This window comes from Rhizoctonia solani, chromosome 8, assembly GCF_016906535.1.
Source record: "Rhizoctonia solani chromosome 8, complete sequence".
Lineage (NCBI taxonomy): Eukaryota > Fungi > Basidiomycota > Agaricomycetes > Cantharellales > Ceratobasidiaceae > Rhizoctonia > Rhizoctonia solani.
The window spans coordinates 915751-932162 of record NC_057377.1 but is presented as its reverse complement, the minus strand read 5'-3'; the positions used below and the strand labels follow the sequence as shown (position 1 = coordinate 932162).

General features: G+C 51.4%; 2 protein-coding genes across 2 annotated transcripts; one reads left to right on the top strand and one right to left on the bottom strand.

Moving 5' to 3' along the window:
• Window positions 1-247: 247 nt before the first annotated feature.
• RhiXN_09732 (AAA domain protein) lies at window positions 248-14955 on the bottom strand (the record flags this gene model as incomplete). The annotated part of the gene is made up of 19 exons (XM_043329548.1): window positions 248-493; window positions 547-867; window positions 919-978; window positions 1028-1137; window positions 1192-1424; window positions 1481-1914; window positions 1972-2031; window positions 2088-2246; window positions 2306-2497; window positions 2612-2740; window positions 2788-7977; window positions 8032-11184; window positions 11248-11769; window positions 11828-11912; window positions 12500-12726; window positions 12766-13248; window positions 13301-13319; window positions 13378-14028; window positions 14081-14955. The coding sequence occupies 19 exons, from the start codon at window positions 14953-14955 to the stop codon at window positions 248-250; spliced, it is 13149 nt and encodes a 4382-aa protein (XP_043182382.1).
• A 558-nt stretch (window positions 14956-15513) lies between these two features.
• RhiXN_09731 (ribosomal protein L9, N-terminal domain) lies at window positions 15514-16323 on the top strand (the record flags this gene model as incomplete). Its single annotated transcript, XM_043329547.1, has 5 exons — window positions 15514-15573; window positions 15627-15665; window positions 15716-15746; window positions 15805-15917; window positions 15973-16323. 5 exons carry the CDS (start codon window positions 15514-15516, stop codon window positions 16321-16323), a joined length of 594 nt encoding a protein of 197 aa, XP_043182381.1.
• Window positions 16324-16412: the final 89 nt, after the last annotated feature.

The window sequence follows — 16412 nt, the reverse complement described above, 5'->3', positions numbered from 1 at the left end:
ATTACAACATATGCCCGGGTCGCTCTTTACTTTTTGTATTCCGCTGTACTTGTTTGATTCTCTTGCGCTGTCTTTGTTCGCGCTTTGTTTCTCTTGCTTGCTCTCTCCAAGTCGCGTTGTTTATGAGTTGGAATGGGAAGAACGTGGGCTATCATAAATGTATACGTAACTTTGTACAATAATAAGTTATCATAGGAAAGCGCCATAAATCTCATTACATAAACAAACGAAAACATATAATCACAGTTTACCACTCCGCAACTTCGTCAAAAGCACGTTGGACTGCCCGATGAACTGATCGTGCACCTTCTCCCGGAATGTATTCTCCAACCGCCTGTTGAAGAAGTTCATCCCAGTCCACAGAATCGTAACTTTGATCGCCTTTTTGCTCTGCGCGCATAGCCGAAAGAGACTCGGAAGCTAGCGCATACACCTCATCTTCGGTGAAAGGTAAGAAAGGAAGTACGCTGCTAACACGCGAAATCATCGAAGACTAGACAAAATGTCATTAACTGAGAGTATTGTGGGGGGAGAGGGTAAACATACGCCAAGTAATTCACCCAGTCGTTTCCGGACTGCTTGCATCAACTTCAGATAGTCGTTCCTGGTAAAATTGTCCTCTTTGGGTCGGGGGTTATGAGCTAAACGAGCAAGCGCTGACTCTCCACGATCGCTAGGTCTAGATCTCTCAGCGAAGAACTTGAGCGTCGCGTCGTCGCCGGAGTTGGAAGTAGCAATCCAAATGACTTGGGAAGTGTCGATATCGATTTGCTCGTTATTTAGGGGAGAAATGACCGTTGCTTTTCCTAATTCCCACGGCATAAGCAACGAATGCCACACCGTCTTGTCTGCAGCCTTCTCGATTTCCTGTAAAGACAATCAATACGAGTTCTTAGGGGACTCGTTCTCCGAACTTACTTCTAGCACGACAACGCATCTTTGACCTTGGTTGTCCCTCAAAAAGTCCATGAGCGGAATCTAGGTTCGGGTAAATAACTTTTATGCAATCTGATAAATGAGCAAGTACCTTGGGCTGCCCAACTTTTGTAGTCATAGATATATAATTGAACAAAGCCGCTTCATTTCGAAGATTGGTCATATTGATAGTAAAGTAAGGGACATGAAGCAGGGGTCCAACTATGTTCGAGAATTAGATAAAAAAATATAATTAGTGCAAACGGGGGGACTTACTTTTCGATGCAAGCAAGCTCTTCCCACAACCCGGTCCGCCGGAAAACACGACTACCAGAGGATTAAGCGCTTTTCGTCGACAGTGTCCAGCCACGACTCGGATCAGCTCCTCTAGAGCTGCGTCTTGACCGATGATGCTGAAGCCGGCGCGAGTAAGTCCACCAAAGTTGTTCTTCTCGAGTAACTCTGCTTGAGGAGCGGGGATGGTCATTTGCTTTCTGTTCAAATAATACCTGGGAAATTGGTTAGGTCATAATTAGGCGTGTCAATAATTCGAAAGCGGTCTTACCGAATGGCAGGGTTCATTCCTTGTTCAATACGCGTCGTAAGGGCTAGATCTGCGTCGTCAAACTGCCCGGAGCCCGTTTGGCGATGTAGTACAGAGGAAGGGTCAGCGCCATGGCTGAGAAGGCTCTTCACAATTTGGGTCTTGTCGGTCAATTGCTCATTCGCTAGAGCAAAAGCGAGTGCAGGAAGATCTTCTGGACCGGCCTTGTCATCAGGCTTCACTTCGCCGTCCTGTAAGAGCCTCTCAACTTCCTGAGCAGAGTTTTTGGCGATCGCGAAGAACAGCAGGGGCTTCGTCTGAGATATTGTTGAGTGAACTGATTGCGCAGGAGATCCCGGAATTGAAGGCGTGGCAGCGAAGCGAGTGTTTGGGGTCAATGAGCGTCGATCTCGAGGGCCTGGTGCAGACATAGGCATATTATGGAATTCGTCTCGCTATATGCACAACAGTGTCAAGTTTGGTCTTAGTATGGGGTGCTAACTATAACATACCGGGCGAGTCGATGGAGCGAGTGATGCTGAGGCGTGGTGCTGATGCCGAGGCGGTCGAGACTAGAACGAGAAAGGAGTGTTGGTCAAAGCCGATTACCAAGTAACGTACCACTTACCTCTGGTAGATTGGTGAATCTGGTTTGAGGCGACAAGAATCGAGGGGATTCGGGACTGGTGCGTGCCATCAAATTTCGTCGTAGGATTTGCAGGGGGGACGGAGCGGTCAAAGGAGTCGAAGGATATGGCCCAGGGCTTGGGGAAGATAAGGACAAGGCCTAACGGGGGAAATGCATGAGTGAACAATCGTGGATTTGTTTAGTTTTCTCGAGCTGACCTTGTATGGGGTACGCTGTTCCACGGGCGAGAATTCATTACCATGGTTTTGAATAGGGGACTGTGTTGATACACTGGGAGTAGCAGGATGAATGTTCATTTCAGCCTCCGTAGCAATTTGCGCTGGGGAGATCTTCAGTGATAATAAGTCGTCTGACTTGCGAGGTGTTGCATCTAGGCTCGTTGAAGAGGGCTGTAAACAACATATGAGAAACTAGAGCACAGCTTAAAGATGCGTAAAACTCGCCTGTCTGGATGTTCTTTCAATCATCTCAGTAGGAACATGATGTTGAGGTGTTTTCGGTACACTTGGAGCGTGCTCAAGTGACGATGGTTGCAAGACAATCGGGGAGCCCAAAGTCTCTACTGGTTGGCCTCGTTTCGAGTAAGTCATCATCGTGGTTGGACCAGGTCCAGGGTTTCCGAATGTTCCATCCTGGATCACGGTTAGTAATGATTTAGTACGGGAAGTGCAATACTTACTTCTACATGCACAGGTCCATTCATCAACTTGTTGAAGGAAATACTTCGGCGAATGTCCATTGCCTTTGACCCAGTTGATAGGCTGCTTGAAGCCGAATGCATGCTCCCAACTTGGCTACTGTGGAAACTTGATGGCGAATTGGTGAAGTGTTCCGTCATCCAAGGACCAGTGGTTCCCTCTCTCCTTGGCATTCGCAAACGCAAATCCAACGGAGCCATATGCGGCGCAGCATACGATAACATTCCATCTTGATCGTATTCGCCTTGCTGTTCGTACGACTCCGTGCTTCCTTCTTGTGGAAGTTGCATCATTGAAGGCGAGGCGCGACGGGGAGAGATAGAGAGCGGGGCGGTATTTGGTATTGGCATGTAACGCAGCCGGTCCTTGTGCGTTCTGGGTGTATGCGGTTCGTCAGCCTCAGCAGGTTGCACATCTAGCATTTGGGTGCCAGGCGCCGGAGCACTAAAATCGGGTAGGCTCCCAATAGAATCCTGATTAACAGTATCGGCCCATTTTCGGCTACGGAGGGCTGCTGGCTCAACCTCTGATGGTTGAATATTGTGAGACTCTGAAACGTTCTCCAAGACAGCGGGTGGAGATGGTGGTGGTGGTTTCGCCTCAGAAAGACGTGGACTGCCTCCGATGTTCACAAATGTGGGATACCTAGGCACGGTGTCCAATCGATCAGGAGACTTGAGAGGTGGTGCAACTTCAATGGAGGCTGAATCTGGTGGGAAACTATCAAGCATAGGAATAGTCCGAGTGGGTGATCGAGTCCCTTGCCGACTCGAGCCAGCTTTCGAGCCAGCTTCAGTTTCGTCATCCCAGATCATTGGCAGAGGTCTCACGTCATCGTCCTCGGCCAACGCACCAGGAGACTGAGGGGATGATTCCTCTATTCGTTCTACCACCACCGACGCGGAGCTTCGTCCTGGGCTAGTAATTGTCGCATCGCGCATGGATAAGGTAGGCTCTGTTTCATGAACGGATCGCCTGAATGACTGCCTGGAAGCGCTCAAGGTTCCACGCTTGACACCTTTTTTCGACCCAAACCATGAGACTGATTCAGCCCCACTGGTTTTGGGAAGAAATTCAGATATGGAATCATTGTCCACCATTTCCTCCGTGGGCGGAGGCGATTGCGTCGCAGATCTCAGTCTCGCGGGTAGTTGTGTGGGGTGTGCCGACGAGGGAGTGGGGTACATTGCAGTTGGAGTTGGCGTTGCGGCATCGGATCTGAAGCTAGGAGATGGGGTAGCCGTATTTGCTGAAACAGGGGTGATGATGGCGCTGGGAGATGGGGTACCAAGTCCGTGCATGAGCGAGAGACGGAGAGGTTTCAATTGAGACCGGGGTCGAGGTTTGGAAGAAGGCTCCGAAGAGGCTCGTGGCTCGCTAGCCAAAGTTGCTGTGCGGACATACTGTGGAGCAGTGTCAGAGCGTGGCGGGAGGGGTGCAAAGTCAGACAAGGAAGGGATTTCAGACAAGGAGGACCGTTGCGACAAGTGAGCGCCTCCTATAATCGGAGGGCTTTGGGGCTCGTCTGAGTGCTCTAATGACGCGAGGGGGTTGGCCCTCATTAACTGCCTGAGTGAGTCGGCCCTATCGGGAGACCCCTCGCTTTCTGGCATCTCAGCACGCTCCGCCGACCGAACAGGTCCCGAAGACGGAGCGTATTGCAGCAGTGGCGAGTCCTCGGGCAATGTGGCAAGCCGGGGCGAAGGTGTATAAGAGCGCGACGGCGAATCAGGAGGAAGCGAGATATAGTCAAATAGTAGCGAGGATTTGGGCAATTGCTGCTCATCATCCGAGGTCCTCTGCAACCCTGGAGACCTATTGAATCGCAAAGAGCCCCAAGGCGTCAGAGAATCTGTAGCACCCTGAATATCTCGACGATCAGAAGTAACCTGAGGTTCCTGTTGTTCTAGAGAACCACCCAGGCGCTCTGGCTGAGGCTCAGAGAAGTGCTCAGGCCCCTGCAAATCCTCCGTCGGAGGCAAGGCAAACTCCACGAAATGTGAAGCCAATAAAGGAGCATCGGGCAATGATGTGGATTTGGGTGAGGGAGAAAGGTTAAGCAAATGCGAACGATGAGTTGACGAAGGAGAATCAGGTGACGAAGGGGACGGGGATCGTTTCGGCGTTACCGAAAGCCCAGGCCATGGGGAAGGATCAAAAGGTGAGGAACTAATTAATGAAGAGGAGCCGGGTAGAGTAGAAGGATCAAGCAATGAAGAGGGATCAGGCAGCTCGGCTTGCCCAGTGGGGGGTTCAGAAAACGAAAGCGATCTAGGTGACAAATGCTCTAGTGGTATGGATACATCAGGTGGACTAGGATTAGGTAAAAGAGAATTATACTGTGGACTAGAATTAGGTAGTGTAGACAAATCAGGCAAGGAAACGGGCTTGAATGACTCGGGAGAGGGCTCGATCTTGGAAGCCGCGGATTCAGATGGTTCGAGTGTTGCCGGCAGGTGAGTGAGTTCGGACTGAGGGTGGGGGTCCTTGGATAAATCGGAATTTGGGGGCTCAGGAGATGAGGTGGTGGATTGCACAGAAGAGGATTCGGGTGCCAATGAGTTATCAAGTAGTGGCAAGGGATCACGCAGTAGCGGTGGTTCAACTGTAGGAGGCGTTCCGGGCCTAGGACTGGACTCTTCAGCCACAAGGGACTGGGAGAGAGTATTGTTTACAGGTAAAGGAGCAACCGGAGATGGCGGAAGTGCATACTCAAATGACGGTGAACTTGCGAGTGGCGGAAAGGCTTCGGGTGACTCAGTGGGCTTGGAGGATGGCAAGATTTTAAACGGTGGAACCACGGCAGTTACGTTAGGTTGAGAAGAAGAATGCTCGAGCTCGGAGGAAGACTCTGGTAATGCAGTAGGCTCATGGGCCACGACGGACTCGCAGAAGGCAGATTCAGTCGATCGAGGATGGTCGGCTAGTGGAGATGGCCTATCTGGTGCAACAGTCTCCGATTCTCGAGATGACAAGGGTGCAGGGGCTGTGTCTGGTAGCACGAGAGCATGGTCTGATGGCAAGGGTGAAAGAGGGTCAAGCAGCGAGGACGAATCAGGTAGTAAAGGAGAATCGAGCATGGGCGGCTCTAGGGTAATTGGCCCAGGAGCGATCAAACTAACTACATCGACAGCCGATTCAGGAGCAAGGTGTTCAAGAGACATTGACTCGACCACTCTAGCTGGGTTGGTCCGAGGTGATGAGGGCAGGTTCTCAATCGAACGGAATTCGGGCAACGCTGACACTTCAGGTACCAGTTGAGACTCGATTTCAGGTTTGAGATCGATTTTAGGACCATACTCAAGCTTGGGCTCTGGGTTAGACTCCGCCTCGAGTTGATGTAGCAAAGGCGGGGACAGCACAGGCGGTGGTGGAAGGTAGCGAGGTGGTATAGGCAACTCCGGCTCGTTCGATATGATGGCCTGGGTGGGTAGCTCGGGCTCTAAGAGCGGCTCAGGAAGAGGAAGTTCCCTGGGCTCCAAAGGTGAAGGCTGAAGCGAAACTCTAAGCGACATGAAAGAATTGTCGCTGGCGGAAGGTTCATCCTCTGAAGGAGTCTTTGTCGATGATTGTACAGGCCGTATTCCCAACGGCAAGACTTCGGGTACCGAGATGGGGGACAGCGGGACGACAGGCACTATTTGCGATGGAGACCCAGGAAGAGAAGACGTTGTAGGTGGCGAGGAAGAGATTGGCGAAGAGAGTTGTTCAGACACCGAGGGTGATGCAGATAGAGAGGAAGGCAAGATCGGTGAGAGCGGTGCGATGGGAGTAAATGATGGGAGTACTGGAAAGTGCTGGAGGGTTGTTGAGGGGTCGGGAGCTGGGGTCTGCTCGGAGATTGAGGGGCTTGAATGAATCGGGGCAGGTGAAGGGGCCGGAATTCTAGGAGGAGATGAAGGTGCAGGTAACTGGGGCGGTGCGACTGGAGGTGAGGGTTCGAGCGCAACAGGGCTGCGAACACCAAATGCTTCCTCAAGCTCTGATAATGAGTCGGTATCATCTGGTCCAATTATTGCCTCTTCTCTGTCTGGTATTGATGTTGACGGCAGCAAGGCTGGAAGAGGGGCAACGGTGGGAATAGCGATTAGAGAAGATAACGGAGGTTCGGGGCGAGCAACTTCTGGCACTGAGTCCAATCTCGGAGTACCTAAGGATACCGAGGGCCCCGGTGTTGACTGTTCCTCCGGGTCATTCCTACTTGCTGGCTGCTCGGTCACCGATCCCGGATCATCAAGTATGGCAGCATAGACTGGTTTCTGAGCCTCGTAACCGTTCGCGCTCCCAACGCTAAGCTTCGGCTTATTTTGACTCAAAGCCTCGCTTTGGACTTCTTCCTCATCTTTGGTTGTCGAATTACGCTTCGTCGAGACTCTAGATAAGGTCTCAACCCTTGTCTCTCCACCACCCCTATCCTCCTGCCTGCCTTGTATATCTACGCTCGTTTCGCCCCGCTCCATCCCCACCAACGTCGCTTCCTGTTCCACGTGTTGTTGGACTTCCCGATGTACTCCTTGCCGTGCCTCCGATCGCCTGCGTGTATCCTCTTGGACCTCTTGACTACCTGAGTTCGCTCCATCATGTTCCACCATGACCGGCGTTACTTCCTGTCGTACTTCATGCTGCACTTCCTTTCGTATCTCTCGCTGTATCTCTTGCCATGTTTCGGGTCCCTCGTGTATCTCTGCCGAAGTTGACTCTGGTAACGCCTGTTTGATGTTCGTGATTGATTCATCGATCGCTTCGGCTACCTCAGCTACGTATTCATTATGGGGGACTTCCACCACAGCTGCCTCATCCGACTCCACAGGGGAGACCAACTGACTGGACACAGGCGCCTTAGATACCGCCTTCGCAGTGACCAAGCCTTCTGAAGACCTTGGTGTCTCTGTCCTGGAGGGCTCCTCGGGCTCCGGGACTTGTCTACCCTCTGGAAGCTTGGCGGGAGTCGGAGACTCAGCTCGTGCTTGGGTTTCAAACTCGATTTCGCGTTCCCCCGCAGATCGCACCACAACAGGAACCGACTCTGGCTCTTCTGGCACGGGTTCCAGGTCATTTGACGGCGGCCATGTGGGATTAAGGACAGAGTCCTGCATTGGCTCCGGCTCTGAGTCTGAAACAAGCGCCCGTGCATCGAAATCTCCGCTGCTATGAATAGGTGCAGATATAATCTAGGCCATCCATTAGTTAATAACAATGAGTATGATCGGCCATAATATACGCACATTGCCACCAATGACTTTATTGGCGTCCTTGAATGATTCTCGTGGTGAATCTCGCACCACAGCCCACTCCTCGCTCGACGCCACCAAGTCGCCTTCGACGGTGCCTTGGCGGATAGTTGTATTGATGACCTGAGACCCCTCCTCAGCCAGTTTTTGATGATTGTCCTCATGGTATCCCGTGGGTCTTCCCGGGTCCTCGTGTACCGCCTCGATGCTGGCCGTGCTCTTTTCATTAACCATCGCTATGCCCGAATACTCGGCTGCGTCCTTCCCCATGGCTACCACGACGTTCGGTTGCTTGGTCTCATCCTTGATCTCTCTCTTGACTGCTATATCGTCCAAATCCTTTGCCACACTTTGAGGTGCATCTTCAGATGTATCCCCACGTTCAGGCGCGCTGAGCCCCACCGCGTCACTGCTTGATCTCGACACAACACGTCCCAAATCTAAATCAGGACCGTCCGCATGCGGAGTTGCTCGAATTGGTTCAATGGAGTCACCGCTTGGCTTCGAAGCATGAATAGGGATCGGAGAGGGATCATCATCAACAGAACGAGGTGAGGAGAGATCGTCCTGAGAGGTTGGACCAGCGACAAGGCTCGGATTGACCCGAGCAGCCGCAGAAGTTGATTCTGAAACGAGCGGAGGTAACGGAGGTAGAGTCTCGACGCTAGGCACAGAACTGGGATCCTTCAGAACTTCCACAGGCTCGGCCCTGGCCTCCGGCAGAACAGACTCGAGGCCTAAATCGGCCCGAGATGCCGTACCGAGCTTGGTTTGAGGCGCCGACTCGGGAGTAACCGGTTTAGTAGGCGGTATGGGATTCGAAACTTCGGGCTCTGGTGAACTAATCGGCGAGTGGGTCGAAATAGAAGGTTCCGAAATAGGTTCGACCTGAGGCTTTGGATAGGCTAACGTAGTACCCGCAACAGGAGATGCAGGAGCAGGCCCATGGGGGTCTGAAGCGAGTGCAACAGGGAGCTCCGGAGTCGGCACGACGGATGGAAACCCGGATTCCGAATTCGAACCCAATCCCGAATCATTGCCCGAAGAAGAAATTGAATCCAAAGGAGTAGAAAGAAAAGGTGAATGCGAAACAGGATCCGGACTCAAATCAACACCCAAACCCAAATCATTGCCTGAATCCGACCCCAAAGGAGAAGGAGCAGAGGGGGAAGAACTCAAATCCGAACCCAGACCATTACCCGTGGATGGAACAGAACCCAAAACAGGCACAGAAACCGAATCGCGATTCGAAACCAGAGGCCTACTCACGGGTGATTCATTCTCCGTCTGTCCACCTATTGTGTTCAACGTCGATTCGCTAACCGTGCTTTGTGTAATGTCTTCGAGTCGTCGTGAGCTAGTCGATTGCCTTCGTTCGGCGGAAGCTAATTGTGCTGATTGCCTGCGTTCGATGGAAGCTAATCGTGATGATCGTCGTCGCTCGATTAATGTTGGTCGGTTTTGCTCCACTGACAGTCTACGTTCGCTCGGTGTCGAAAAGTTTCGCTCGGCCGATAATCTTTGTTCAAATTGACTTTGCTCGGGTTGAATTTGCTCAACAGTTGGCGACTCGATGACTTGTAGTCCCCCACTCCCACCAACCACACTTCCATGCCTAGGTGTCCAGAAACCAGGTGTGCCAGCTCCAGTGCTAGTGCCCGCCCTTGAAGGTAAACTCGTTTCTCTTCCAACCTCTCGTCTTAAGACAACGCTCCGCGGGGTGCTCAGTACCACAGGTTCCGCCTCTATCAAGTCCGCCAAGTCTTCTGGATGCTCGTCATCAGTGTCAGCCTCGTCAAATTCGTGATCGGATTGAGGAGTGGGCTGAGTGCTCTGAGTGAGCTGGGTGTTGGGAGTTTCCGGTTCTGTAGATGGGGTGCTCGGTGTTTGAGGATGCGCCTCGGCTTGGAGAATGGGCGGGCTAGGTTGAGAGATCGGAACTGGAATGGACGCGCGCGGCGCCGATTTACGCTGTGCACCAACAGATTCACGACGCACGGAGATCGATTCACGACGCACGGGGGCCGGTTCGCGATGTACAGAGGTTGACTCACGACGTACGATGGTTGATGCGGGACGCACAGGGGTTGATTCGGGACGCAAGGAGGTTGATTCGCGATGTACAGTAATGGATTTACGACTTTCTGCACTTGGTTCGTCCTGGGGAATGGCCGGTTCGCGTCGTGTAGTAGTCGACTCTCGCTGTGTGGCAACTGAATCGCTGCGTGCAGCAACCTGGACCATGGTTGGCTCTAGACGAACAGGGTCATCATGCTTCTCGAATCGATCCTCCTCGTCCAACCCTGCCATAGATCCCACGTCCCAGTCAACAGGCAAGAAACTCTGCTCGTTCTCATGCTCGTCCGAACTCTCCTCCTCGATCCTCTCCTCCTGTTGTTGATTCCTCTTTGAAAACATGACGTCCAACATGTCTCGCGCAACACCCATATTGACAGCTGACTTTGGTATCTCGATAGGTTGTTTGCGTTCCCATATTGCGTCTGCTGATTTGCCGGTAGGTTGTGTCGTGGAACGGTTAGGGCTAACGGCCGAAGGGATAGGGTTAGGGACGGCGTTAGAGCGGGCGCGTCGGCGTCGTGTAGGTGAAACGCCTAGTCGCTCTTCTAGCTCATCAATGACGAGCTCATGGTCGATATGCCTGGAACTATCGTTCCGAACAGGAGGCTTGGACGGTTGTGCTTGACACGGGGCAATACGTCGGTTTATGTTTGCATATATGAACGAATAGTGCTTACCAGGAGGTAGGGGAGGAACAGGCGCAGGGGGGACAAAGTTCTGCCTTGTCGGATCAGGGCTAGGCTCAGTGCTCACATCTCTTGGATATGGCTGCAACGCTTCAAATGATGGCGATTCGTCTACAATCACTTGCTCCTCTTCATCCTGTTCGTCGTCAACTTTTCCTTCCTCCTCGATCTGTTCAACTGAGGTGACCGAAATGGGGCGGTCTCCGAGATGCTTCGGCAATGAACCTGTGCTTAGCCGTTCCGGGACGCTTAAACTAGTCGGACGTTTTTCGATATCTGCACCGGAGCTGGATGGTGTGTCTTGTTGTGAAAATGTAGATGAGCGACGTTGAGCAGCGCGAGACGTTCGGTTCAGAAGCAAGGAGGATTGATTTGAAAGAGCCTACGAATTATAGCCAGGGTTCAGTTGAATTCAAAACAAGCATGTGTAAAGGAAAAGACATACGAGCTTGAATGGCAGTTGTTCCAATGAATAGCCCTCGTCCTTGATGATGATTTCTTGGGCACCATTGGCAGGTGATTTGGGGGATAGACTCAACGGAGAAGGAAGCGACCCTGCCGAACTGGGCGGAAGAGTTGTTGATTGGGCCAGGGTTTGGGTGTTTGCGATTGCAGTAAATACTTCTGCAAGACCCCCTTGGGCGCGTCCGCCTATTCCAATTCCGAGTGATGATGAGAGCGGTCGTGAGGGGGTAGGAGAGGTGATGTTGACATGATTGTGAGTCGAGTGGTGGCTGGTAGGTCGGCTTGTTCGTGGAGGTGTATGAGGGAGACTCTCGGGAGAGACGGGCAGGTCGACATTGGTGAGCTGTAGTCTGTTGATAGAGTTGGGTCGAGGCCCATAGATGCTGGAGAATATGAGCGAGGGTGCCGCGGCCGAATGTTCGTCGATTCGGTGTTCTTGTACCGGTTCATCTTCCTCTGACGAACTAAATGAATCGACCGAGTTTTCCGGGGTGCGACGGTACTGGACAACAGCGTCTCGTCTCAGTAACAAAGGATGCTAAGTCTGAAATGGAACATACCACCGGAGCATGTGCTCGTATATCCGGGCGCCGCATATTAATCTCTCCGTCGTGGATAAAATTGCACTTGTGTTTAAAGATGCATCTACCGGACTAAGAGGACGTGGTTAGGTGTGTCAGCGCAACGCGGAAAAACACGGATCTATTGGCTTGCCTGATAGAATGGACACGGTGTTCCTGTGCGAGGCTCAGCCATCGTGTGAGAAAAGAGAAAATAAGAACATACTTTTGATTCGCCAGGCTGGGTCAGGTGTGCTCATGTTAAGGCTACTACCTAATCAGCCGCGGTACTGGTTGACAACAGCCGCCGGGGCCCTTATTTCAACCAATGAGTTACCAACAACGAGCGCGGCGCACACAAGGCAATTTCGCAGAGTATCCCGGTCGTGGCAACTGAGGCCTCGGCGGCGGGAGTGATGGTCGGAATCTAGCAACGCAAGTCAAGGCACACTCCCGAACAGTAGCGCCAGTCAATCGACGTTTGTGGCCGCAAACAGGATGCAACCCTTAGTCACGTGACCCGTGAAACAAGCTTTAGCTCGCCGATCATCCCACTGTCGTCACCCACTAATGGAAATACGGCCGAGGGTATAATAGGTTACATACATGCGCCAACGCTATCAAACCAGTCCACCTTGCTGCAAGATCCCCAACTGCTTACTGTACCCATACCCATAAGGCTCGGAAAACTTGGCATTGAAGTCGAGCCTGAGCGATAATCGCTCTACTGTTCGCCGGTCCTCTTCAGCCCCAGTCATACCCTTGCCACCCCTTCCACGAGGCCGGAACAAGTCCCTCAAATAGGCCGACGTATTTCCTGCAATAGTCGACCCATCAACCCCCTGCCCAGGTGACATGGACAGCTGCTCGTAAAACGCCTCGAGGTGCGAATGGAACGTCTGAAATAGCATTCAGTCCGAAAAATCCAAGACAAACACGTCTGGACTTGCCTCATCGATCTCTTTGATGGTTTTCAGTCTTTCATCTAGAAGTGCACCTCCTACCCCTGCACTGCCTTCCTCTAACATTCCCGGAAGAACGTCACCTCCCCACCGTTCAATCATCCCCACGAACCGCTCGCATGTTTCCAGAGCTACGCGAACAAGCGACGCGCATCCCGAATGCCCGAGCAAACTCCCAGATACAATGTTTGCGAGATAGGTAGCGTGTAGTGTCCGGAGGGTTGAAAAATCAAGAGTTTCATGTTGAGTAGTAGATGCGCTCCCTCGTAAATTTAATCCCTGTGTGGATGAAGCCGAAGGACCAAATTGGGTCGAGGGGCTGGGCCCAAAATGAGTGGATGTGGGAGAGCCTGCGCGTGTTGTTGCGCGTGTTGTAGTCGAGCTTCGACGGTTAGAATTGGAAAGAGTGCGTTGTGGCCGGAGTTGTGCATGTAGCTTGCGATATTGTACATCAATAACCTAAAACAAATTGTGTGAGACAGAAATCAAATATACAGGCTTCCGACCATACATCTGTCATTATATAACCCCTAAAAAGGAATTAATGAAATTAATATTAGGTTATATTTAACTAATGATGTAACTCACCAAAATGTGTCCAAAAACCAGACCATCTCCCTGACAACTCCCCATGCGCATTTGACCAACCTACTCCTTTTCGCCTCATCCTCCGCATCTATGTGATCCAAGTCCGCGGCCTTGCCCTTCCCTTTAGCCTTTCTCCGTGCATACGTTCCCTCCCATTTCTTCCTAGCCTTCCAGGATCCACTCAAGGTACCCCAGCATTCCAGTACCATAACATGCCCCCTCCTCAATGCACTCAGGTAAGCAAATACAGCACCGTAAGCCTGGAGCTCTGCTTGTCCAAGAACCAAATCCAAGGGCCAAGCAAGCGTATGCGATAGCGTCGCCCTCGCCCCGAGGAGCAAATCATCGAATAACACCAATCCATTGTAAGCTGTAGATTTATTTGGGGCAAGCGCAGCAGATGGAGGTGGAAGCAGCGGCCGCAGCGGGCCATCCACAAGAGTAAAACGTAGACTGTCCAGGCTTGGGTCGTTTTGTGCCGATGTACCTAGTGACGCGCGTAAGATAGCCAATGAAAGGTCGGTATCACGAATTAACCCGCTCGAGGTTCGAGAAGTAGGTTTTGCGGAAAGTCTGGATGTCTTTAAACGCTCGATCTCTCGAAGTAGAGCGAGTGCAAACTCTCCATTTCGTAATAAGAAATAATTTGCGCTACGCAGCATTAGAGAATTGACCTAGTGAAAAAGAAAAATTAGGGACTCACAAACATTCCACAGCACCAATCACATCTGCCTTTGTCAATACTCGAGTCCACAACCATTCACTGATATTCCCCTTGATTCTCTCGACAGCCCCATCAAACGCATACCTATCCTGGGGCAAAACCCTCCCCACCAATCTCGCATGTACAATCGCTAATTGCCTAGGTACACCAACGCCCACAACAGCGGCAGCTCTCCCGATATACGCAATCGCCTCGCGCGTTTGAGGGGTCACGCACGAAGGAACGCATTCTGGATTAAGTTTATAGCCGTCTGCAACGCGGGCGAGCGGGTCTGCAGCATCTAGGATTCCATGGACTAGGAATGCGAGAAGATGGCTCCTCCAAACACGTTGGACAGCGAGCGCAAGTCGATTGATTACATGTGCAACACGTTGGACACCCGTTCTCGCTCGTTGGAGTAATAGGTCAATCAGTGGACCAGGGGGCCATCTCGTTCCGTCTAATCCAGGTGGTCCAGCCTCCAATTGGTCGATCAATAAACACAACGCGGCGAATTGCACGTTCCAAATAGAAAAAGTAGCTTTGACCGCGGAAAGAGGTACAACTGTTGCGTTTGCTACCAACTCGGAGTCGCGTTTGAGTATCCTAGCTTCGGTTTCGACAACCAGATCCTCGTACTCTGTTAAAATTTCAATAAGAGCTGCGCATAAACTGGACATGTATTGGGACTGTTGGCCCAGAATGGGGCAGGTTTGTTTTAATTTACGGTACTGCGATGCCAGGGTTGCGAGTTCCTTGAGTACTTGCTGTTCACCTGGGTGCAGAAGAGGGGCGAAAGCAGGTGCAATTGTACCATCAGGCTCAAGGAGTGATGATGCATGGCCGGACATAATCAAGAGTACTTCGGCGAGCATGACGGGCGACCAGAAATCATTCCAAGGGAAACACAAAGCTCCAGCTACTGAAAGTTGGTGATACGATCCGATTACGGTGTCGTTTTCGATCCAGAAGAAATGGTGGCTATTTGCCGCAGCAGAAGCTCAATAATTATGATTCTCTCGAATTATGGTTTGCCAGGTCTCAGGATAGAGATAGAGACCCCAAACTTGACGGATGTGCCACTACCGTACGGTCAAAAGAGGAAGGCTCCCCACCCACCAAATCACGTGAGAAATTTTGATTTAAATTGTGGCATTGTGCTGAACGAACTACATGCATTCGAGGTAAAATCCTGCGGCGAAATGTAAAACGGGGCTCAGAGAATTGAATTGGTCGCGAAATATAAGATAGACTGACTACTGAAGTATGAGAATGCACGAGATTTAAGGCGAGAACAAATGTATAAATGAGGTCGTCACGTGCGGGTTTATCTCCTTTCCACTGCCCCATCGTTCGGGAGTACATCGTTTGGGTATTCCTGCCAAATCGGAATTGTTCTCTCCAAAATGAGCAAGATACTCACCCACGGCACCATGCCTCGCCTAAGCTCTAGCCTATTGCTCGTTCCTCGCCCATCACCCACACGGCTTGCCGTGAGTGCAAAGTACCCCAGCCCCAAAATGTATCTGACTAAATAATGTTCCAGAGGTATACTCACAGGCACAGATTAATCGAGGTACAGCTCGTAAGTACCCTAATATTTAGACCTGTATAAGACTTGACAACCCCAGAAAGACGGCAGACATCCCAGGATTGGGAGCCTTTGGTGAGTACTTATCAGTCCTTCCTTATCCCGATCATCTCTGATTCGCAGAAACGCATAGGCTCCGTACAGACGGTCAACCCCGGACGCATGCGAAACCAACTATACCCCATGGGCCTCGCAGCCTACATCCGCCGAGGAGGGACCCCTAAACTATTAGAGCGCCCCCGAGACGTAAGCAAATGAACCCCCATAGCTCGTACCAAATTTACAAGTTTGTTATTTTCAGCCCAATGCACCTCTCATTCCGGATATAGACTTTGCCGAACTGGAATTAAGTCTCCGCGAATTGCCCAACCTAGTCTTTCGCCGTCGCGCAATGAAAAATGCCTCAACCCCCCGGCATGCGCAGACCAATGCTCCACTGGGTTCTCGGGCAATCTATGGATCCGTCACGCAGGCGGACGTATTGCAGCGGCTATCAGATTCGCATCATCTCACGCTTCTTCCACCCAACGCCCTACTTGAATTCAATGATGGGAGCTCCAAGCTCAGGTCGACAGGAAGTCATAGGGCTATTATCAATTTGAGAAATGGTACCAAGGTTCCTCTAACCATCACCATTGAAGGTGATGATTAAATTTGTAAACAATATTCCAGTCCTCATCACCCAGGACAATCTGTCGATCACGACGTATGATCATCAACATGAAAAGTTCATCCACAAGT